The 24753-nt window shown below is 47.7% G+C and overlaps 1 protein-coding gene across 1 annotated transcript in view; it reads left to right on the forward strand.

Annotated features, from left to right (window-relative positions):
• PEX5L (peroxisomal biogenesis factor 5 like) overlaps window positions 1-24753 on the forward strand; it is a 697369-nt gene that overhangs the window by 558375 nt on the left and 114241 nt on the right. The window contains exon 5 of the mRNA XM_086944935.1: window positions 5722-5818. Within this exon, the coding sequence (XP_086801061.1) occupies window positions 5722-5818 (97 nt within the window). The remainder of the gene's footprint in view (window positions 1-5721; window positions 5819-24753) is intronic.

A 24753-nucleotide genomic window follows, 5' to 3' on the forward strand; every position in this document is an offset into this window, starting at 1 on the left:
CCTTGTAATTCTGGGAATGCTTCAGATTCCGTGGGTGTTGCGTGGGCACGCCCACAGCAACACCCATGGAACGCCCCTTTCATGCAGTGTTCTGCGTGAAACGGGCACATATTTACAAGGCCATGAAAAGCCATGTAAATATGCTGCCACCGGAGCTCAAAAAAGTGACACTGCGGTGGCGCAAAAGTGGCACAAGGGGCCTTGTTAATGAGGCCTCTAGTGTCTAAGGTACTTTGGCATGGCACATGAAATAGGGAAATGCCATGCACAATAAAAACCACTCTTTCCTCACTCAAATAGAGTAGCCAGTAGGTTTAACATTGCTAAATAAAAAAGCATTTTCAATTAATTTCTAGTGAGTCTGTGCGGATGTATGTATTTAAGAGAACTACACTGAAGATATATAGCTATAAGGCAAAAGAGGGTTCAAGGTCTGGTAGAGTTGTGAGTAGGTTCCAGTCAGGAATAACAGGGTGCATGTTAGGATCAAGCTGTACTGACAGTACTGTGTGACAGTTCCCCATCTAAAATACCAGGGCGTGCAGCCCTGCAAAGTATCACGCATCAGGCGTGAGACTGAAGCATTTTAGTGTGGTGGTGCGCATCACTGCACTAAAATGCATTGTCATGCATTCATAGCGCCCTCTGACACCATTGGTGGTTGCCCGAGGGGAAACGTCGTTTACAACGCGGTCGTTACATCGCAATGCCATAACATCGCGGTTTTTAGAACGCAAGTCGTTACAACGACTTGAGCTGGATGGCGCTCTAGGACAAGGAATAGTATAATTTACTATCCAACACCTTCCCTACTGTATGTAGACTGGAGTTGGAATAGTAAATTATAGTACTCCTAAGTCCAGCGCCCTCCATCGCAAGTCGTTGTAACGACTTGCGTTGTAAAAACCGCGATGTAATGGCATGCGTTGTAATGTCATACAACCGGCCCGAGTGAGACTGATTTAGGAGCTGTCCTCCATTAGGTAAAGCAGTGCCAGCCTGGTGCGTGTGGTGCACACACTATGCTGCATGACCACAACCTGCTGTGCTGTATGTCAAGATTGAGGTTTACATCGGCACATTTGTAAGCAGCTAGAGCACTTAAATGTATGGGGGGTGTTGTTTGCCGGTAAGGAGCATGAAGGCTGTGTGATATCACTTCCTATGATTTCCAGTGGCACTTCCCGGAAGGCTGTGCGATATTACTTCCTGTGTGACATGGTTCAGGGTCAAAGGCCATGCTATGTCACTTCCGCCATTTTGGTGAATTAAGTTTCCACTACCCAGTACACTAGAACTCTTCAAGTTTCTCCAATTGGATAACAGAAATCACTTCCAATGTGAAAACCAAATAGTGCACAGTAAAGCAATTGTCTTCAGCATGTATTAGTTAGTGAGCCACGTTATGGAAATGATTCTAGATGAAGGCCCTAGAAATATTCACTTCAGGTTATGCTGCCAAAGTAACAAGAAGCATTTTTCCTTTATAACAGAAATACATGTGTTTATCCGTCAGCATAGGTTGTTAACAAGAGAAATTATAAATCCCCACAGAAACATTCTTGTTGTGTAGAAGAAGTAGGGGTCAATGTGACATATTTGGCTTCTGTGAAAAATGTGATCATTAATCATGTGTCATCAGAAATCAAAACCATGAACGTTTTTTAATGCACTTTTTATTTCAGCCATAACCAACATAAATCATCTATAAATCACGCAGCCAGTCACAAACGCATTCTCAGGGTATCCCCCCTACAGCAGTAATCCAAAAATCAACATAAACAGATAGAAAAACATTTAACAAGTAGTTCTCCAATAGCTCAGTGGCATAAGGGGGGGGGGGGGCACTCTGCCCTTTTGCTTTATTAATATCCAAGCTTCACTGAGCCCTAAACCCTTCCAAAGCTGATAATAATGACTTCCAATTCCTTGGCAAATACAGACTGTGCATACCTATAGCGCTTAAAGCAAAAAGAACAAATGATGGACAGAAAGCTGGGTTTAATCAATTGTTTCTTTGTTCACCACGCCACCCCACTTTGGACCCAACCAGCTCCTCATGAAAACAGTCACGGCCAAACTGCCAAAGCCCTAAACCGGTCCTAGGATGCTTGTTTCCAGTCCAGGGAGGACCTGGCTTGGCAGTTTAGGCTGGCCTGTTCACATGAGGAGCAGGGCCAATGCTGATTTGCGTATAGCTGGGTCCAAACTGGGGTGGCATGGTGAGCAAAGGAACAATGGATTAAGCCCAGAACTTTGTGACTGGGGTGAAAGTTTGCATTGTTCAGCATTTCGTCCATCATTTGTTCTTTTTGCTTTTGTCGCCCTATGTGGGAAGGGTATGCCCAGACGTGGTTCCCGTTCTTACTGCGTCACTGGATTCAAGCTAGGCTGGCTGATGAGGGGTGATACCCCGAAACTGGTCCCAGAATGCTTGTTTCCGGTCCAGGGAGGACCTGTCTTGGCAGTTTGGGCTGTTCCCATTGGGAGCAGGGTCAAGGCCGATTTGCATATGACTGGGTCCAAACTGGGGTGGCGAGGTGAGCAAAAGAACAATGGATTAATCCCAGATCTTTTTTACTGGGGTGAATGTATGCATTGTTTAGCATTCCGTCAATCATTTGTTCTTTTTGCTTTTTATTTTTTACCTAAAGCGCTTAGACACCTAAACTACAACATATATAAACAAAAGGCAATGAAGCAATATGGTTATGCCCTTTCTATTCTGCAACTTGTCCATCCCAAGGTAGTACTCTTCTGATTATTGCGGGGGAGGGTGAGACCATCTGTAGGAGGCTGGCTCTGTATAGGATATTATCACTAGGTGGTAACACCGTGCACAGAGCCCAGGGGTTCCCGAAAAGCGTAAAGGCCTCAATGTAAAACCCAAAGTGCTCTATTAGTGGTAGTGTGGGTGAGCATCCTTAGGCCTGACACAGAGGAGTGTAAGACATGTATTGCACAACAGTGATCAATAATGGACGCACAACTAAAGAAGGAGGTCCAGATCAATTTTATAAATGTATTCTTTGTTTGTACTTTATTTTAAGAACCAGGTCTTCTTAATCAGGTAAGTACGTTTTTAAATAAAATTATTTTTCACCTTTTAAAATCGACACAGAAACTTTTTCACACTGTCCAGTGTTATCCTATTGGGAAAACAATATTGCGGTTAAACAGGTAAGTATTTAACTTACAATCTCAGTCTTCTGAGCCGTAAATCAGCAAAGGACAGGGGTCAGGTAAGTACCAAGACAGCACCACCAGCGGCACAGAGACGGCTGGATGCAGAGGTCAAAATAGGAGTTCGCCCAATGCTTTTCAAAGGAGACAGGGGTGCCTGGAGCCACACTGCTTGCAGGTAAGTAAATCGGCTGCAGGGGCCAAGCTTTGGGGGTTAGGTTAAGCACAGGGGGGGGGCACAAAGCAGCACCAAACACACACCACCAGCAGCACAGGGGGGCCGGGTTCATGGTGCAATTTCAACTTTGGGCGCCCAATGCTTTTCAATGGAGATTCTTCTGACAGAAAAGAGGCTGCAGTTGTGGCACCGGCAGCTGCAAGAGGAAGACCAATGACAGAAGAGGTAAGCTGGAATATAGGAGGTCATAGTAGCACCGTTGGGTCAGCTCAGCAAGCCCCAGGGGCTTCGGGTGCACGGGTGCCATTAGATGTCGGAGTCTTCTTAACAGAGCCGGTCAGAGTTAGGGAGAGCCTCTGGATTCAAACTGCAGGCAGGGCTGGCTCCTTCCCTAAGGTGAAGGAGCGTCGTCCCACTGCTCTCAGAGCAGTGTAAAAGCAAAAATAAAATTATAATGACAGAAGTTGTTTCTGTTATTATCATTTTATTTTTAGCATCAACCAGGTTCGGGGGTCAGGGCTCCCGTGACGTCCGGGAGGAGTAGTGGTTGCTGCACTCCAATGTGGGCACGACGAGAAACAACCTTTACAATGCAGCCATTACATCACACTCCCTTTACAACGCAGCCATTACAATGGAACATGCTTTACATCGCATGTCGTTACAACGCAGCCATTACAACGCATGTCACTACAACGCAGGCATTACATCGCATGTCATTACAACGCATACCATGCATAGTACCCCTACACTATCCAATACTTACCCTACTATTGCACTCACTGGAGTTAGAATAGTAATTTTTACCCCTACACTATCCAACTCTTACCCTACTGTTGCACTCACTGATGTTAGAATAGTAATTTTTATCCCTACACTATCCAACACTTACCTTAAATGCAATGTAATGGTATGCAATGCAATGGAATGCGTTGTAAAGTTGTTTCTAAAATTGCATTGTAATGCCATGCAATGTAAAATAATGCGTTGTAATGGATGTTGAAATGTAAAAACTGTGTTGTAAAGGCATGCGTTGTAAATGTTTGCGTTGTAACGTCATACATTCGGGCATGACTTCTTGGATGGCCCCCTTTGCATTTTCCCCACCAGGCCTCATTATACTGCCTGGTGGGGAACATGCCCAGCTTCCCATTCCCCGTCTATGCGCTGAGCCATGGCGCTCAGACCAATCACACCACTGCATTGCAGCATTGTGAATGGCCTAGGTGAGGGAGCCTGTATGCTTCCTGGTTCTGGCTGCAGAGAGACGACAAGGGACGATGGAAGAGAGACAACTGAGGACTCGAGAAGCAGCAAGGAGGTAAGTGTTTTTTTATTTTGTACCCCTGTGGCCCCACCAGCCTCTCCACTCTCGTTCCCTGTCAGCCACTGCTGACTGCAGATGCCGTCTTGGAAGGCAGGAGCGGTCAGCCAATGTTGTACACACTGCACAGGTGATCCGTTCAAGCTCGGGCCATTAGCTTCGGGAGCAGGGTGGGTAGGAGAGGCAGATCCGCCTGGATCCGAAGTCTTTGGTGAAGGTTCCTTCTGTACAGGTCTACTTTCCGTGGGTGATTGGAGTCTTTGTCGCAGGTAGCAGTCCTCCCAGGGGTTTCAGGGGTCGCTGGCTGCAAGACAGGTCGCAGGATCATAGGGGTGGGGCCAAGGCAGTTGTCGTCTTATGGCTTCTGCTGCAGGGTGTCTTCTTTCTTCTTAGGTCATCGCAGGACTAATTGGTCAGTTCTTAACAATCTGATTGGTAGTGGGTCACAATCTAACCTACCTCATGAACATTAATGAGGTAGGTTGCAAATTGTGGCTCACAATGAGTGGAGGCTGTCACTAACCCCGGGTGGGTAACTCCGCCCCACCAGCACAGTTTGCGGATTTTTGCCCACTTAGTCAAAACTCTCCTCCGTGGCGGAGCGGAGTTAGCCGCTCCCTCCACCCTCTCAAATTAATTAAAAATTAAAAAAGAAGGCACTTACCTGTGTTGCTGCCTCCTCCTCTGCCTGGCCGCTCTCTTTCCTGCTCCTTCTAAGAAAAAGCCCTACGTTGTCCATCATGCGCACGCGCAAGACGTTCAACGTAGAAGTTATATTGTCAAGAAACCTAAACATGTTTTAGGCATCTGTTACAGAACACATTTAATAGTGGACAGCCACTGCTCATACGAGAATCGTCAATGATTAAAAGCAAATCAGAGGCAAAGCAGTCACTTTGACTAATGCATATCTCAGCCTGTAAGTTTTTCGGTGTCTGTTAAATGAAGGTTTCATGTTGTTCATTGGTATTTAGAGCACATTGTTATCTCAGCCATTCTGCATCAAATAATAAATGCCTCATTACCCTTTTTACAGGTCTTCAGGGAATAAGTTGCAGTCTGACCTAACTAGTTGCAAGAGTGCCTTTGAAACTGAATCGGCCCCAGAGTTAGAATTAGTGCCTGCATCTAAGGTAAATGAAAACAATATGGTGGAATGTAATATTCAAGTGAGAAGATAATTGTACTCCAAATTAGCCAAACTTATTTCAAAATGACTCTACGTCATCTATTGCCTACTGTTTGCCTACTGTATGTTCTTTGTTTTTCTTATAATTGGCATGACAAGGGTGTTTTTTAAAGATCAGAGTTTCATTTAGGACCCTTAACAACGTTGATGTGTTGCCCCTATTAATGGTTGATAACTACAACAATTGGTTCTGTTGGATTTTTGTTAGACAGAGATCCACCAGTTACTCAGTAAAGTATATTCAACCAATTTATCATTCAAGTTGGAATATGATGAACCATAAAAATGGGGTTGCTTCATACGTGAAGAACGAGCAACAGTGCCTCTGTAGTGAATTAAGTGTAGGTGCAGTGGTGCAAAAGAATAAATGTATTTAATATATAGACTTCACAGAGTTAGCCTTTTGTAGATTGAGAAGAATTCAATTAGGAAAGTGTTTCCAACCTGCCTTCAGGATGCTCCCCCTTCCCAGTCCTGATGAAGGCCCGTAGGATGTTTTCATGAACACCATACACATTTCGGGTCGAAACGTTGTCGGTATAATTTTACAGCCTGTACCCAGCTAACCAATTCCAGGCATTAGAACAATTAAAGAATATCCCATTGCCTCTTATTAATTGAGTTGTATTGGACAGGCCCAACGTTCCTTGTACAAAGAGTGACTCTGTGAAGTCTATATGTTGTATATTTTTCTTCCCTTGCACCTTTGCACTGAAATCACAGCACAAGCAATGTTGCCCTTTCTTCACGTATGAAGCAACCACATTTTGAGGGGCGTGGCTTGGGCGCCGATGGCGATGGTCGCCTGAGAGCTCGGCTCCGGGACTGAGCCCGGGATTATCCTGTTAATCGGAGGCCGCGGGGCACCCTAGCCCCCGCAAATCGTTGCTCGGCCCACCTGGACCCCACTGAGACGCCCGGCGCGGCCTGGACGAGTGGTGCTTTGCCCGAAACACGAAGTTTGAGGTCCCGGGAAGAACGACCCAATATGGCGCCCGGACCCCTTTGTCCCCTTGGACGGGGCCATTAGCCTGGATGAACGCCGCTGGTCATAGCGTGCCCTCCGCTCTTGTGTTACCCAGGAGAGTGAGGAGCTGGACTCTGCCCTGTTGAGGCCCTGGTATTGATGGATGCACCCGAGCGATCGGAGCTCCTACCATAGTGGACCCCGGCACGCGGACGACTGGAAGTCCCGGCGGTGGTGACGACCTCCGACGCGGCGCTTGGCTGCATCTCCCGATCGTCCCGATCCCATGGGGAGCATAACCCCCTGGTGCCACAAAGTCTCTGGAGGTGTGGGTGGCCCTCGTCCCAGATCCTCGTCAACCAGACGGACCTGCCCGGCCTGGCGCCGAGTGTCTCCGCCTCCTCCTCAGCGCTCTCAGACGACACGGTGGTGGCGCGAGCCGAACCTGCGGAGATCCACCTGGCCCTGGAGAAGAGGATCACCGGCCTTCACCCCGAGGACTCCCATTCGGGAGAGTTATAGTCGGCGTCCGCACTCGGTGGCACCTTTATCTGAGCCCACACTGTGCGCTTCCCGCGCTATGGGGAAGCCGAGAGGGGCCAAGGGGCCCACCCCGGCCGCCTCTGACTCGGAGACCCCAGACAAGGAAGGCAGCGGCAACCCGGGGGACGCTGGTGGCGCTCCGCTGCAGCAACAGTTTGATCGCGTCCTGGAAGCGATTGCGACCACACGCTCGGCCCTCCAGCAGGACATTGCTCAGGTGGCGACGAGTCTGGGCCTCCTCAGAGCGGATCATGGCAAGCTATCGGACAGGGTCAAAGAAGTAGAAGGCTCGGTGAAAACCTTGGAGCCGGCGCAGCGAACCCTGGCCGCGGCAATGAAAGATGCTCTAACCCGGATTTCTGCCCTGGAACAGCGAGCGGAGGATGCGGAAGGCCGTAACAGGCGCAACAATATCCGAGTGGTAGGCCTGCCGGAGAAGATTGAGGATGGCGACATGGTGGCCTACTTGGAGGCCTGGCTCCGAGACACGGTAGCCCCGGAGGGCCTATCCTCTTTCTACACCCTTGAACGGGCTCATAGAGTCCCAGCACGGCCACCGCAACTGGGCCGGGCGCCGCGCCCGGTGGTGGCGCGCCTCCTGCATTTTCGCGACAGGGACCTCATCCTCAATGCCGCTAGACATAATGGCCCTTTCAAGGTGGAGAACAGCCAGGTGAACATCTTCCCGGACTACACCTATGACACCCAACGTAGGCGGTACTCATTCTTGGCGGTCAAGCGGGAGCTCCGGAGCGAGGGTATTCAATACTCGCTCCTATTTCCTGCAAGGCTCCGCGTCATTGTTGATGACAAGACTCAATTTTTTGATACCCCGGAGGAGGCCTGTAACTGGCTTGAACTTTATAGGGCTGGGAAAGATGGCTTTGCCTCCACATCTCAGACAACGGCGGAGCCGGGACAGCGACGGCGATCCACGAGGGTGCGGAGTCGCCGGGGCCGTTCAGGCGGCCCTACTACTGTAGAGACATCGACGGAGCGGAAAGGTGTATTGGAGGTGTTGTCTGCCCTGTCTGGGTCACGAGAGGACGCTATTGCAGAAGAAGAGAACCCTGGTGGCGAGGGGGCATCGACGGACTCGGAGAACTCGGTGACGGATAGTACCGGCACACCGGTGATTACACCAAACTCGGTTGAGGACCTTCTTGATGGACAGGGTTGACGGGGTGAGCTGTATCCTTTTGGGTGGGGGCCCGTAGCGGGGGTGGAGGGAGCCGATGGTTCAACATGATTACGTGAGAAGAGGGGGGGTGGGGTGCCCTGCCTTTGCCCCGAGGGTTTCCGTTACTGTTTAGGGCTTGCTTTAGTCCTGGCAGCCAGGGCATCGAGGGCCCACTGCCACCGCCCAGCCCGCACCTGGCCCTTAAGGCCTTCCTACGGTGGCGACTGTAGGATTAGTTTGGGATGAGGGGATTTCTTGAGGGCATGGTTTGGATGGGAACTAGATGGAGTTATTTGGGTCCTGTTCTGGGGGGGGTGGGCAGGGTTTTGGGTAACGTTCGATTTGTTGAGTTTTGGTTGGGGAAAATGGCCGCCATCAGTGTTGGGGGGATTGTTGTTTGCCTATTGCTGAGACCCAGATGGAGAGACTTCGCACGCACTGTATGGGACAATGGCTGACGTTGCTAATGTGAAGTGTATTACTTGGAACGTGCGGGGGCTTCACACCATGTCTAGGCGGCACAAAGTCCACGCTTATTTAGTGCGTAGGGGAATACAAATGGCGCTACTGCAGGAGACCCATCTGAACAAGGCGGAAGGGGCGGCGCTACAGCGTAGATGGAGGGGACAGGTCTTCTACACGTCGTACTCAGCGTATGCCAGGGGGGCGCTAATCTGGATCCGGGCTGGGGTTCCCTTCCAGGTCACAAACTCAGTGGTAGATCCCGAGGGGCGCTACGTGGCCATCTCTGGTACTCTGGGGGGGAGGGACCTGAACGTTTGCTGTGTTTACGCACCTAACATGGACCAGATTGCCTTCCTTTCTAGGTTATCGGGCTCGTTAGCCCACTTTTTCACGGGGCCCCTCCTGCTCGGTGGGGACTTTAATTCAGTGGTGGACGTGGAGACCGATCGCTCGCACCCGCCCCTCCCTGATTCTCCGGTTCGCCGCGTGGCCAAGGGCCGTAGAGACTGGCAGACACGGTGGGGTTTGACGGATATTTGGAGAGCGCAGCACCCCGACACTAGGGATTACTCCTACTTTTCGGGCCTCCACGAGTTGCACGTTCGGCTGGACGGGTTTCTTGGCTCGACAGAACTGGTTTCGGCGGCCATCTGTTCCGAATACTTGACTAGGACCATCTCGGACCATAACCCCCTCCTGCTGGCCCTTCGCTGGTTTCCGGGGGCGCCGGCGGTGCCCACCTGGAAGTTACGCCCTGAGATGCTCGAGGACATTGTCTTCAGAGCGGACTTAGGTGCTAAAATCGAGGAGTATTTCGCGTCCAACGGGGGCTCTGCGAGCTCGAGGGCGCTGGAATGGGACGCTTTTAAGGTGGTGGTGAGGGGTTATTGCATCACCAAGAAGGTAGGTATGAGGCGGGTTATCCTCGATGACTTGGAGATGGCCGATCGGAAGCTTCGGGAGTTGGAGCTCCGCCGCCCCGGGCACCCTGAGCTCCAGGGACGCACGGCGGAGGCGAAGGAGGCGGTAGCGGCTGAGGTCGAGCGGCTGCGCTGCTTCGACTACAAGGCCTATACGGTTCGGTCCCTTGCAGAAGGGGATAAATCGAGTGCGTTACTGGCATGGTTGGCAAACCCTACGCGCCAGACCTCACTGACGACATCCATGCGTATGGCGAACGGGTCCATGGTGCACACTCAACCGGAGATTCTAAGCTGCTACCGGCACTACTACGATCAGTTATATCGCAGTCGCGCTGCCAAAGACCCCGACCTTCTTGAGGACTATTTGCGACCCCTGGTGCTCCCGGTGGTGGAGCCTGACGTGGCGAAAGCCCTAGGTTCCGATATCGAACTGGGGGAGATCCGCGGCGCCATCAAAAGGATGGCGCGGAACAAGACCCCAGGACTGGACGGTCTTCCTGTGGAGTTTTACGCGACTTATGCCGACCTCCTGGCTCCGAGACTGGTGATTGTTTATAGAGAAGCGAAGAGGCTTGGCCGACTGCCTGGCTCGATGCGTGAGGCCCTGGTGGTTCCCCTCCTCAAGCCGGGGCGAGACTCAGCCGATCCGGCGTCCTACCGGCCTTTATCGATGCTGACGGTCGATTATAAGATCCTGAGCAGCATCCTGGCCTCGAGACTAGTCGGCCACATGGCCTCCCTAGTGCATGAGGACCAGGCCGGGTTCATCCCCAAGCGCAATACTACAATGAACATCCGTAGGTTGTTCCGCTTACTGGGTGAGCCGCTAATAGATGCTCCGTGCCCAGTGGTCCTGTCGGTGGACTTAGAGAAGGCGTTTGATAGCTTGGAATGGGACTACCTACACGCAGTGCTGCGACGGTTTGGCCTCGGGGAGGGCTTCATTAGATGGACCGCGGTCCTGTACGCCTCCGTGTCGGCCAGGGTTCGGGCGGGCCCATTAATTTCCTCACAGTACCCGGTGGAAAGGGGCACGAGACAGGGCTGTTCGTTATCCCCACTCCTCTTTGCGCTGGCGGTGGAGCCCCTCGCAGTGTTACTCCGGTCGGGGGCGCATTACGGTGGTTTCCGGACCCCTTCGGGCCCACACCATGTTTCGTTATATGCCGACGACCTCTTACTCTTCCTTGAGGACCCAGTCGAGGCCCTACTTGGAGCTAGGACGGCGCTCACGGCGTTCGGGGCGGTCTCGGGCCTACGGGTAAATTGGAGCAAGACATGCCTCTTCCCGGTCCATAGAGGCACCCCTAGTCCAGTCCTCATTGGAGGACTTAGATGGGAACCTGACTGTTTCAGATACCTGGGGGTGTACATTTATCATGATCCATCTGACCTCCTGGACGGAAACATCGCCAGATGCAGTCGAGCTCTACGGGGTAACATGGACTTCTGGGCTACACTGCCGCTTTCGCTGGCGGGGCGGGTCGCCCTCCTCAAAATGGTGGCTCTCCCCCGACTGCTATACTATTTCCGGGCGCTGCCGGTTTGGATCCCGCCAGCCACGTTTAGGCTCCTACGGTCGACGATGACTGGATTCCTTTGGGGCTCGGGCCGCCGTAGAGTGGCCCTTCAGACCCTGATGAGGCCGAAAGCCGAAGGGGGACTTGCAGTGCCGGATTTTGAGAAATACTATCTGGCGGCGCAGCTCCAGACTCTCACCCAGGAGGTTGCCAGGGAGTTCCGAGGCCCGGAGGACAGGAGAGGTACAGGGATGGCCAGGCATGTCCTATCTTTCATAGCTCTACGCCAACGTTTGACCTTACAGGACCTGACGTTGGAGGAAAAGACCATTCGCCTGTGTTGGAACCGGGCTCACGCCAGGGGCCAACTCCGGATACCGTATGCGCCGGAAATACCATTGTGGATGCTGACGGCGTTGCCCCATGGCGGGGATTGGTCACGGTTGGCGGACTGGGAGGACGCGGGGCTGCAGTTGGTGGGGGATCTTTATGAGGCTGGGGTACTCTTGCCTTTCCAGGAGCTCATAGACCGCTTCGAGATTCCCCCAGGGGACTTCCTGTTGCACTCGGCCCTGGTCCGTGCGATCCAGGCGCATTGGAAAGGCGGACAGGAGGAACCTCCTACGTCTCCGGTGTGTCAATACGTCATGATGTCTGCGGGCACGGTGAAGGCGGTCACCTGCCTCTACGGTAGATTGATCAATGAGGGGTTGACCCCCCTTACGACCCTCAAGATCCGGTGGGAGGCAGACATAGGCAAGGAAATCCCGGAAGCGACCTGGTCTCAACTCATTCGGCGAGCTTGGAAGGGGACGCGTCACGCACGTTTTCAGTTGGTCCACTATTATATACTCCATCGGGCATACCTGACCCCGGCGAAAATCCAACAGTATTTCGCTACGGGCTCGGCAGCCTGCCCCAGATGCCCGGCGCCAGAGGCAGACCTCCTCCATATGTTGTGGACCTGCTCGGGTCTATCCTCTTACTGGGTGGAGGTGGAGAAGACCCTGACGGAGGTGACGGGGAGACCTCTATCGGTTGATGCGGCGGTGGGTCTGTTACATTGGTTTCCACATACCCCCAAAAACAAAATTTCCAGTAAATTTATTGATTTAGGGCTTCTCTTAGCCAAACGAGAGGTGACCAGGAACTGGAAGGCACGAGCTGGTCCGACTGGGAGCAGATGGCATAGCGAATTTTTGAAGTGGGCGGCGGGGGAGAGCACGCTGAGATACCAACTGGCTGGGAGACAACGTAACGAACGAGCACAGGAGACAGCGCTGGAATGGGAGACACTAGTGCAGGCCCTCAGAGACTATTGCGCCCCCAGCGACTCTGATAGTGAGATAGCAGCGCGCCCAGAGTCCCGATAGGCGATGGTGTTTTCTGCTACTGATACGCACATCTTGGGTCCTCTCACGAATCCTATTGCGGTAGCTACCATACACTGATGGCGGGGTTGGGTGGGGGAGGGATTTCTTTGCAAGTTAGTGTTTTGTGGGTGGGACTTTCTTTTGGGTTTGGGGGCTTGTTTAGAAAAGCAGATGACGGACAGTGGATTATCCGGACCAGCCTCTCGCTCCTGCTGAACCCCCGCTGGATTTTATCGCCCGACTTTGGAACTGTGGGCTGGAGGATAGTGTATAAAAACGTGATGCGAGGGGTGGACGGGATGCAGTCGATTGATTTCAGGGTATTTTTGATGCTGGTCGTAATTGTAACAGTTTACTGATTCCTGCAATAAAAATATATTTCAAAAAAAAAAAAAAAAAAATGAAGCAACCACATTTTTATGGTTCATCATGTTCCAATCTGATAAATTGTTTGAATATACTTTATGGTGGAAACTGACCCATGTGTATGTCCATTTGTATGTTTTACTTAGCTGTGTACCGTATAGCATTTAATGCAGCATCCAGATAGTTATTGAGTACCAACAATTTAACAGACCCAATTGCTGCAATTATTAACATATACCCAGGTTCTGAGGAACACAGGGTTCCCCCCATTGTATTTTGATGTGCTATTAATGGTTGAGAACAATTGTGTTTACACTGTGATTTAAAATTGCAAAACAGGCTCATGCAGGTTACAGGCTGGGCATACCACTGATCAGGTAGAACAATAACGTTGTCAAAAACAGACATCATAAAAGCGTAGCAATCATTTACACCTGTCACAGGCTTGTCAGAAGTTAGCAAGAGGCCCGGGGCCAAACCTTAATGTGGGACCCCGCTGGATGCTTCTTCCATTTTTGCAAGGTTCAATAAGCTCCACCTGAGTATTACTAGGTATTAAAAACATGTAGCCCAGGGAAAGAAACGCCACAGCATCTGGCGCCATCTAGTGTCCTGGCCACATAATCTTCTTCATTATAAATGAAGCAGGCAGGCCTAATTACAACTGAAAATCTATAAATTGGAAAACGCAAACCTGGGGAATAATGCTCTGGGGCAAAATCCCGTCCCACCCTCACCCCATGATGGCTCTCAGACCTGTGGGGGCATATTACCAACAACTAGCGATAATTATCGCTATGTTGGCTTAGCGGCAATATTTTTATCGCCGAGCTGCGGTGATTTTTATCGCTTAGGAACCGTGCTATTATCAAGGTTTATCTCCTAAGCGATAAAAATCGGCCGAAATGCATGAATATCGCTGAAAAGTCAGCGATATTCATGCATTACCGAGCTAATGCTCTTAGCCATGTTATCCACCTACCTTTGGATAACAAGGCTAAGAACTGCTATGGGGCAGGTGTTAGCTTTTGGAGATATTCGCGCTTAGCGCGAATATCTCCATAAGTTTATAATAGGAGATAGCGATGTTAGCGACTGTTTCCAGTCGCTAACATCTTGGCACGCCCACTTTGCATGTCATTAGTGATAAATTTCACATGCAAAGCGGGGCCCAAGATGGTCGCTATCTCCTACTAACTGTCGCTAACTGGTGTTAGCGACAGCTAGGTAATAGGGAGATAATTTTATCTCTGCTTTCTTGGCTTTTAAAGCCAAAAAAGGGGAGATAAACCCCCTTGATAATATGCTCCCTAATTCCTTAATACTAGTGAAAAGTAGCATGTCCACAAAGTTCACACCTGATATAGCACTCAGGGCTATAAGTGGCCCTGTAACGCTGAAAAAACTGTGATGCATCTTCTACTCCGATGATTAGGTAGAGACATAGCAAGTTAAGTAATAAAATACACAATTTTGCATTAGACAGAAAATGTAATTTGATTAGACACAAAATGCAATTTTCACTGTCAGAATCCCATTCTGAGACCTGCATGAGCAAGTCTGGTAAATGCAAATAAAACAAATGTGAGCTGGCACATTCTGCCTCCTGTGAATAAACTCCGTGTAGTTCTTAGCAATAGCATTTGTTTGATTTTAGCTCCTAAAAGAAATTTGAAGTAGCCATGAACTGCAACACAGATACTTTTTGGCTAATGTGGATCATATTTGAAGGGGAACTCTGAAGGCAAGACTTTTTTTTTATAATACTGGTGATTTGATGATCACATAGAGGAGAGAGCTGTCAAATTCATAACACAATGCATTTTTATTTATTTATTTAATGCGATTTTATATAGCGCGAACATTACCCGAAGGTGTCAGAGCGCTTTAAAAAAGAATCAGTTGTGTTACCTAAGGACTTTGGATTACATGAGATACAAACAGAAAAAATTGCAAATGTACAAGTTGTAAAGTCACACAAGGAGGAGATATAAACAAGAAAGAATTGCAAATGTACAAGTTGTAAAGTCACTCAAGGAAGAGATACAAACAGAAACACTCTAAAATCACATAGGAATGGTAGTAAGTGCAAAGGTCTACTACATATACTAGGGGTTAGAGCTCTATATATACAAATAGTAAATTCACTCAGGATTACATTTTACCAGCGATTAGAATGAGCAGCACAACTACTACAGGCAGAAAGGAGGAAGGCTAAATTGTTTAAATATGCTGTAATGCTTCAGAACAGATTATGCATCTCTCCTTTTCCTGCCATTTTTTCTTTGTGCCTGAAGTTCTCATATTTTCTTTTTGACTAAGTTTAAAGGGTTCTAATTCCAAAGGCCCACCAAACAGCCAATCTGGTGCACCAATGGGACACACTTAGTGCACCCTAAGTAATGGGAAACTCTACATTGGCCTCCTCTTCTGGTAGACTTTGGGAGTTCCTTGCTTGAGCATTATGCCCCGGTCCTTGATGGTCGCATCATTATTTTTCGAGGTGTGGTAGCTTCACCTATGGCTACTGGTCTTCTTGCACATAATCAATCCGGTAACCCCAATCCTGTCAAAATCCTCATTCAGCAGCGGCACAGTAAGGTCCTGGAAAGAGGGGTACCTGGGGCACCCAGCAATATTGACTGTGAACATCTAAGAAGTGTTAATGGAAGATTGACTACAATCATCTTGTATGTGCAGGTCTTCAGGTGACCCTGAATACCATTTTCCATATAAAAGATGACAGTAAGGTATCTGCTGCCCATTGAGAAATGACAAGGACAGACTTATCTCTCACTTCTTCCTCATCTCTCTTCTCTGCTTCATATGTGCCCAGGGCCTTTCTGAAAGCACAAGGTGGCATATTACTAACGAGTAGCGATGTGTTTTGCTAACTAGGCTTTGCAACGATTTATTTATCGCTAAGCATCGCCGGGAATTATCGCTGAGATAACTTGCTATTTGCAACGTTTATCTCAGAAGTGATAAAAATCCTCACGCTAACTGCCAAATGAGAGATTATCGCTGGAAAACCAACGATAATCTCTCGAAGTTTGGCGTTAGCTTGATGATAGGGGCTCACAAACTTAGCCACGATATCCACCTTCCATAGGATATCATGGCTAAGTCAGGAAAATACCAGGTGTAAACAGGGTTACTCCTTGATATCCTTGATAATAGGAGAAATGTGGCTTAACAACATTTCTCCTATTATTTTTCTCTGGAACGCCCCCTTTGCATCTCATTAGAGATGCAAGGGGAAGCGTAGAGAAAAAGGGTGCTAACATGCGAATTTGCGTGTTAGCACCCTGTTGCTGATAGGGAGATAATTTTATCTCCGCTTTCTTGGCTTTTAAAGCCAAAAAAGCAGAGATAAATCCCCTAATAATATGCCCCAAGGTTTCCTGCCAGAGCAGAGAGCTGGAGAGATGAGGAGGTGGGATCTTTTATTACACTTTTTGACTATTTGTTCCTACAGACAGTGGGTATTTTGACGTTGAGTGGAGGATGGTGTCTACTTTTCGGTCTCCAGCCACACATGCTGCCTTCAAGCTGAAATTTGTTTTATGTTTACATTTTTACATTTGGGACTTATTTTATGTACAATAATGTTTGACACAGCTGAGCAAAGGTCACATCTAAGGTCTGAATTTAGAAGAAAAAGTAAATTGTGTTTGTGATTAACTTGTTGGATTTTACATTATGGGAAGGTGGGAGCGCACAAGTCGAAACAGCTGCATATAGTTCAAATCTGAGTTGCAAGCTTGAAGGACATATACTCCCTTTAAAAATATAGTGTCCTCATAGCTCCAAAGCTACTGCAAATTCAGGCTATACTATATTCGGGGACCGGTCGTCATCCTGCACCCTTGTATTGGCCAAAGCCCATACCCATTTTAGTGCTTGGGTGTAATCATAGAACCACTCAGCATCCTGTAACCGATATGCCCCTCCACTTTATATAGTCGGCCCATACTATATTCACCCTATCTAAAGTGCGTCCTTTGTCCAGCCTGCATGTCCGGCGTAATGCTTTTAACCAACTCCCCTGGTGAGGGTGGAGATGGATCCAGCCAATGCATACAAATCTCCCTTCCAGCTAACAGTACTAAATAGCTGCCAACCAACACAGAGGTCATCATGATGTTTGCCCCCAAAATTTCCGAAATGGTGTTGCTCACAATCTCCCAAAATCTTCAGATAATTGGGCAAGTCACAAATACATGTTCATGGTTTGCTTCAAGTCAGCCACATCTTCTACACTTGGGTGTCGGGTCCATTACGAATCTATCGACCCTTTGAGGTGTGCAAAATAGTCTGTTTAGAGTGAAAAGGTGATTTCTTTTTCAGTTGGTAGGTTTGACCATAGAGTATAGAAACTTCAACTATGTATGCCACAAATACAGCAGTCCAGATCCTGGAATACTTTCCTCCCATATCATCTGTGGTGCCACAAAGCTCCTATCTTCGGCATCTAAAAACGTTCAGTACCATGTAGCCACTTCTTTTCTCTTAAGCCTCACATCCTACATAAGTGATTCATCTTCCTAAGTCTTATTCAACTCTGTATTAACGCTTGCATACCAGGAAGATGTCTGAATATATTTGAATCTTGATAGGGCACGCCCGTCCTAACGTTAAGTATTTCCCAAGGTATTAGCCCCTGTGCTGTAAGTATCTCTCCCAAGTATCTAACTCTGCCCTCCTCAAGGAGAGACTTAATCCATTCAACAGGCATTCTGGGGTACCAGGGGAGTCCCAAATAGGTGAAAAGTCTGAAAAATGGCCTATACCCAAAATCTTCCTAACTCTAACCCAGAGAGTGAGTGCAGCCCTTAAAACCTTTAATTAAACTTATCTTTAAAATTTGGCGTGCTAAACATATAAGGAAACCCAGTGGCCACAGTCATTTCTGCCAATATCTTCCCCCAAGAAGAGCTATCAAGAGTCCCCAAAAGTATTCTGCAATGTTTAAATTGAAAGGCCATACAGTTCAAATTCAGATCTGAAAGTGCCAGGCCACCTTTCTTTAATCTACGCCTCAATTTCTTCCATGAAAGCCCACCTGAACTCCAAATAAAACTTGTGACCTTCCACTGTAATTTAACAAGAACCGGTCTGGGGAACGTGCGCGAAATACAATTAAAGATATATGTCAGCATAAGGAGATTGATATTTTGATCAGATTCAATCGCCCATATACTGTTAATGGCAAGTTCCTCCATCTAGAAAGCAGCGACTCAACCTCCTTTGCTACCCTCCCTAGATTAATTGCCGGAAGAGCCTCCAGGGAATGGATTATATATATGTAATCTCCGATTTAACCTCCCATCTCAATTCATAATATTCCAACACATAATCTCTGACTTTGATGTATTCACAGAGTATCTTGATAAAGCCCCAACCTCCTTCGCCAACTTCTCTACTCTTGGGATAGTCTGAGCGGGATCCGAAGTATACAATATAAGGTCATCAGCATACAACGCTATCATATTTTTGTAGTGCTGCCAGGAAAAGGGAGTTACTTGTTGATCCCTTCTAAGCGGTTGGGCCAATGGCTCTATATATATATCGAAAAGTAGAGGGAACAGGGGACATCCCTGCCTAATGCCTCTACCAATTCCAAAGCTCTTTGTCAATGAACTGTTGAATAGAATTCGGGCAGAAGTGTTTAATGTATAATCTCTAAAGAGTCGAGATTAAAATAGAGATAAAACCAAATATCGCCAAAGCCTCCCCGAGATGAGCCCAGCACACTCTGGAGTAGTGTGGCTCACTGGTTAGAGGCGGCAGACCCAGAAGCAGAGGTCGGCCCGGGACCAGGGTTCAATTCCCGACGCAGCAGGGTGTTGGGCCAATGTCAGCGGCCTCAATAAATCTCGCCTCGGTGCCACTCTAACCATGGGTCCCAGTCACCAATTCTGGTCAATAGCTTGGTTAATCTCCACAAACAGCCCCATCAACGCCAGGGATGCCTGGCTTCACCTTGGGGGTTCCCAGTAGGGACCATCTAACAGGGAAAGCCAGGATGGGTTCCCCAGCGTTATACAGCGCCAGGAAACCTACGGGTAGCAGTGCGCTTTACAAGCTCAAATACATACATACATACATACATACACTCTATCAAACACATTAGCATCATCAATTGTAGCAACTACCAAAGGAATAGAGTATGCCATGACTAGGTCTATAGATGCTATTAATTGTTGAGTGAGCTCATGAATCTGACGCCTTGAAATAAAGCCTTTTTGATCTGCATGGATTAGTCGTGGGCTGCTTTGGCCAGTCTACCAGCCAATATACTTGTAAAGGCCTTATAATCAGCGCTTAATAATGAAATTGGCCGACATGAATTTGCCTTTCTAGGGTCCTTGGCAGGTTTTAAAATCAATGCTAATGTGCCTTCCCTCTATGAGTCTGAGTGTTTTCAAAATAGATGGAGTTGAACAATTTCCCCCAGATAGGCACAATCTCCTCCCTCAAAAGCCAGTACAGCTCCACTGAAATGGCATCTGGACCTGCCGCCTTCCCGACCTTAAAATGTTTTAAATGATCCAGAATTTCTGCCTCTGTAATCTGCACCTCTGAATTCTCTCTTCTTACCCCCATTAGCCCAGAAAGATCCCTTTCCTTCAACAATTGCCTGAGCCTATCGAGATCTGGATAAACCTCCTTCGTATATAAGGCTGAGAAGAGGAAGACCAAATGCTCCTGCATTTCTCCTGCTTGGGATTAATCATCAACTCTTTGATGTTGTTCCCGGTCCTTTCTGGCCTCGCCTTCCATACCAAAAGTGATTCTGATTGTTCCCCATATTTAAAAACGTTCTGACACCTGACCGGCCATCTTTCCCTGCACTTTGCCTCAAGCTTAATTTTAAAATTCAGCTGCACCTCTTCTAGACGTTTAAGTATTTGTTCTTTATCCTGAGCTACCGTTGTCTGCAAATAGCCCCCAAAACTGCAATTTCCAGGGAATAAACTCCATTCTTTCCATTTTATTGCTAAATTTAGCTTGACTTCTCAAGACACCCCTAAAAAAAGCCTTATAGGTGTCCCATACTATAGCAAGGGAAGCAGATCCCATATTATTAAAAAATAAATCATCACTAGCTCTTTTTCAGGGTGGCTGCAATATCTGTGTCGAAAAGGGGGGCGTTGTTGACCTTCCAACTTGAGTTCTGGGCCCTTCCGGGGCGTTGAAGAAGCATAGTTATGGGTGAATGATCAGATTTGTGCCCTGGGGGATGGTTAACCTCTTTAATATTTTCAGCTAAACACCATCTGTAAAGAAATAATCCAGCCTTTGAGACATGCCCATATTATTTATATGGAATGTACCATCCCTTGCCGAGCCCATTTGATGTCTCCATGCAGCCACCCATCCAAAGCCCTGTATCATTCTTCTTAAACATTGTCTAGTCTTGGGTGTGTGTATACACTCCCTTTTGGTATATCTATCCAGATTAACAACGAATAGGGTATTAAAATACCCCTAAGAGCCACCAGGAGTTTGGCATCTATCAGGTTCCACTCAAAAGATGATAAAAAGGAAGGATCTTCTAAGTTTGGTCCATAAAAACCTATACATGTAAATTCAAATCCCGCACACCTTAAATCCGCCATAACTCATCTACCGGAGTTGTCAATTTTTTAGGGAAAAACCTCCATTCCCACAACTTTTCTCAGAAGGATAGCGACCCCTTTACAACAAACATCATGATCTGAGACTACATAGCTCTCAATTCACCTACACTTAAAACAAATTATTCTATTCTCAGTTGCTATCAAATGGGTTTCTTGTAAAATCGTATCATGAGCGTTACTCCCCTCAAGGTTCCTAGGCACCAGTCTCTGCCTCCCCCCTGTCCTGAGGCCATTGACATTCCAAGTCATAAACAGTATCTCTTTGCCTATCGCCATGTATTCTCTAACCATCTCCGCCTTGACTTCACTTTGCCATAGTTAATGCCAACATAAATACCGTAGTTTTGCGAGTTTGAGGACTTTTTCTTTCTTCTTATCCCACTGGTCCCCACCCAGTGCCCCTTCTCAACCACTGCCCTGAGGTATCCATTACTGATTGACATTGTACATGCCCTAGAGCCACCCTAGGAGGGAGAAAAGAAAGTGAAAAAAAGAAAGAAGAAAATGGAAAAATAAACTTTCTCTTAAGCACAGTCCCCCCCCCTTTGCCTCTTCCATAACTTATACAAACATTATTTTAAAGATTGGTGGCCTGTTCGATAGAATCAATCAGTGTATTCACATCGTCCACCAATCAGTACTTATACATCTTATTATTCTACATAATATGAGTTAATAGACCCAAATTCAATATGGGACAGGCCACAAAAATCATGTCCCCTTGTCGTTGCTTACCTAGGTGTGATGGATCTTCAATGAGGAGGTGGCTACATGGCTACCATAGAACTTAAGCGGCCACATGACAGTGAACTGTAGTTGGAGCTAGTGATGAGTACCTCTGCATCGCCCTTCATGACGGGCCCAGTCGCTCAAGACATACACGATGCATGGGATAGTACTGGCGGAGCACTGTCTCAGCCAATACAACATTGGCATCAGATGTAATTGCAAACATGGGAAAAGAACAAATCAGGTAAATCCACATATGGTGAGCATGATTAAACAATGCATGATTTCCCAGCATGCGACTCAACGGAATACACACCTCCTATTATGGAAAGGGAATAGAGCATACTGTAGAACCCCCAATAACAGACTGTGACAGTGATTGAAAGCTCCATTCGAACATACAATAGATACAGTGTGGCTAGAAGTTAATGTACTGAAAGTGGGCCCATGGAAATGACGGAAAAAAGTCAAACAATGGAAGTGAAAGTTATCACGTTGAAACTTAAAGTCCACACCCTCAGAGACAAGATGGAAAAGATGTCCAGCTTAGCTACAATCCTGAACAAAAGGGTGAAAGAAGTAGAGAGAGTATACCAGAGAAATAGTTTAAGATTCTTGGGATTCTTGGAGCACTCTGAAGGGACATCTGTACAGTAGCACAATTCCTTGAGAACTAGATATTGCAGGTTCCAAGGTGGCATGGCGGGCAGAAAATTAGGGATTGGGATGCGGCCCGAGTGATTTCCAGTGGCTGAGATTCATTTAAGCATTTCACCCATCAATTTGTTGTTTTTTTATTTTGATTCCCTATTTGCGCCTGGCAGTTCAGGCTGGATTGTGCCCATGAGGAACAAGGTCAAGACTCATTTGCATAAGGCTGAGTCCAACCTGATTGGCATAGCTGGTGAAAAATAATGGATTGGGATGCGGCCCAAGCGATTGCCAGTGTCTGAGATTAATTCAAGTGTTCCACCCATCACCTTGTAGTTTTTGTTTTTGATGGCCTAAGTGCACCAGGTATGCCCAGACATGGGTCCCGGACTCACTGTGCCACTGAACCCAAACTATACCCAACTGAAGAGCCCATAACTAAGATAAAACTGGTCCTGGGTTGCTTCTGTCATGGTTCAGGGAGGACTTTGCCTGGTAGTTCGGGCTGGACTGTTTCCATGAGGAACAGGGTCAAGGCTGATTTGTGCATGACTGGATCCAAACCGAGGTGACATGGTAGCTGAAAAATGATTGATTGGAATGCTGCCTGAGCGATTGCCAGTAGCTGAGATGAATTCAAGCTTCCATCCATCACCTTGTTTATTTTGCATTTGAGGCCCTGAGTGCTCCAGGTATACCTAGATGTGGGTCCCAGGTTTACTGTGCCACTGGAACCAAGCTATAACCGGCTGAAGAGCCTATAACAAGGGTGAAACCGAACCTGAGTTGCTTATATTCTGGTTCAGGGAGGACCAAGCCTGGCAGTTCGAGCTGGACTGTTCATATGAAGAACAAGGTCAAGACTGATTTACATATTGCAGGGTCCAAATTGAGGTGGAAAAACAATTGATTGAGATGTGGTCCAAGCAATTGCCAGTTCTGAGATTAATACAAGAATTCCATCCATCACCTTGTTGTAGAAGGTAGAAGTCAGGGATAATTATACAAATCCACAGGACAGGGGGTTAAGGTTGTAATACATTAAGGGCCTAATTACAGAGTTGGTCGGAAAGCCTTCGACCGCTGGTCGGAGGCTTTCCGATGGGCATTGTAGGATTAAACTCAGACCGTCATATTAAAAGGACAGCGGTCGGAGTTTAAACTGGCCGGGAAATCCAACTCAGTTCTGACTCAGTTCCGACAGGCTCAAGGAGCCCTTCGGCCAGTCGGAAAAGACCTCATAATCAACAGTGATTAACTTTGAGTTTTCAATTTGGGTCCATTAACTCATATGTTCCCATGTATTTAGTCCCCTGTGCCAGACAATGGAACTTTATACAGATGGGTTTTAAATACTTGGGAGCTTTTTTACAAGAGGCCTGCCCGCCAGAGTGTCCCTTTATTTGGCACTCCGGTTGTGCAGGCCTCTCAATCATATCAATGAGACGCTCCAAACCCACCCTGCGTGACTTTGGATGGCCTCATAGAGATGGAGTAAGGCAAGGCAGCGCAAAGTGCTACGTTGCCTTATGCTATATCAAGGAGGCGTTCCATGTGCATTGGTGTGGGCGTTCCCACACAACACCCATGAATTTTGACCCTGCCCTAAATTTACAACATCGCATGAACCTAGGACAGTGCCAAAACCCACTCCTCCGCAGAACAGGCGTTACGAGGAGCAATAATTTAATTTCTCCTAGTTTTTTCCTCTTTCCATTTTGCTGCATTTTGCAGCACACATAGAGCGAGGAAAACACCTCCATGGAATGGTTTTGTGCAACAAGATGCCCTTTCCTGCACCAAAAAAAATCCTGCCAACAATGGAGATACTCATGCACGCAGGTGCAAGGGTGCTTGCGTTGGCGATAGGCATCAAATTGCCCCCTGGTGCTTGCTAACAGGGCAGGAATGAACTGATCTCGTAAATGCGGTGCATTCCTGCCCTTTGAAATTAGCATGGCGCAGCAAAGCCAAATGTTAGCAACGGGACCCTGGCTGGCCAAGGCTCGCGCCAAGGTCAGTCAGGGATCACCATTTCTAAGTCAGGGCAAGGGAGTCACACACCAAGGTAACCCCCGCTCACCCTCTAGGTAACGTGGCGCGAGCAGTCAAGGCTAAACTTGGAGGCGGTATGAGTTAAGTATTTGCGCACGCACCCCAGCAACAACACCCACGGCCCACCACAAAGGGAAAACTCCATACAAGGATATATAAAAAATAGCCTTTGTATTTATAATAAACAAAACACATTAGATAACACACAAACTTTACAATGTGCCAGGGGCACGGGCAGAATTTACAAGGGGAATTATGTACAGGACAGGGCCACATGGACCACTGTCAGGGGTAGGCACTTGTTAGAAATAATTCTTGTAGGTACACACTTAGGACATAAACATAGAATGATTAGCACCAAAATTGTAAATGCAACACACATCCAGTAATCACTGGAACAGAGTAAATACCTCCTACGCAACCCTAAAACACTGTAGGAAATCACGCAGGTAACTAGGACC

The sequence above is a fragment of the Lissotriton vulgaris genome, chromosome 11 (genome assembly GCF_964263255.1).
Source record: "Lissotriton vulgaris chromosome 11, aLisVul1.2, whole genome shotgun sequence".
Classification (NCBI taxonomy): domain Eukaryota; kingdom Metazoa; phylum Chordata; class Amphibia; order Caudata; family Salamandridae; genus Lissotriton; species Lissotriton vulgaris.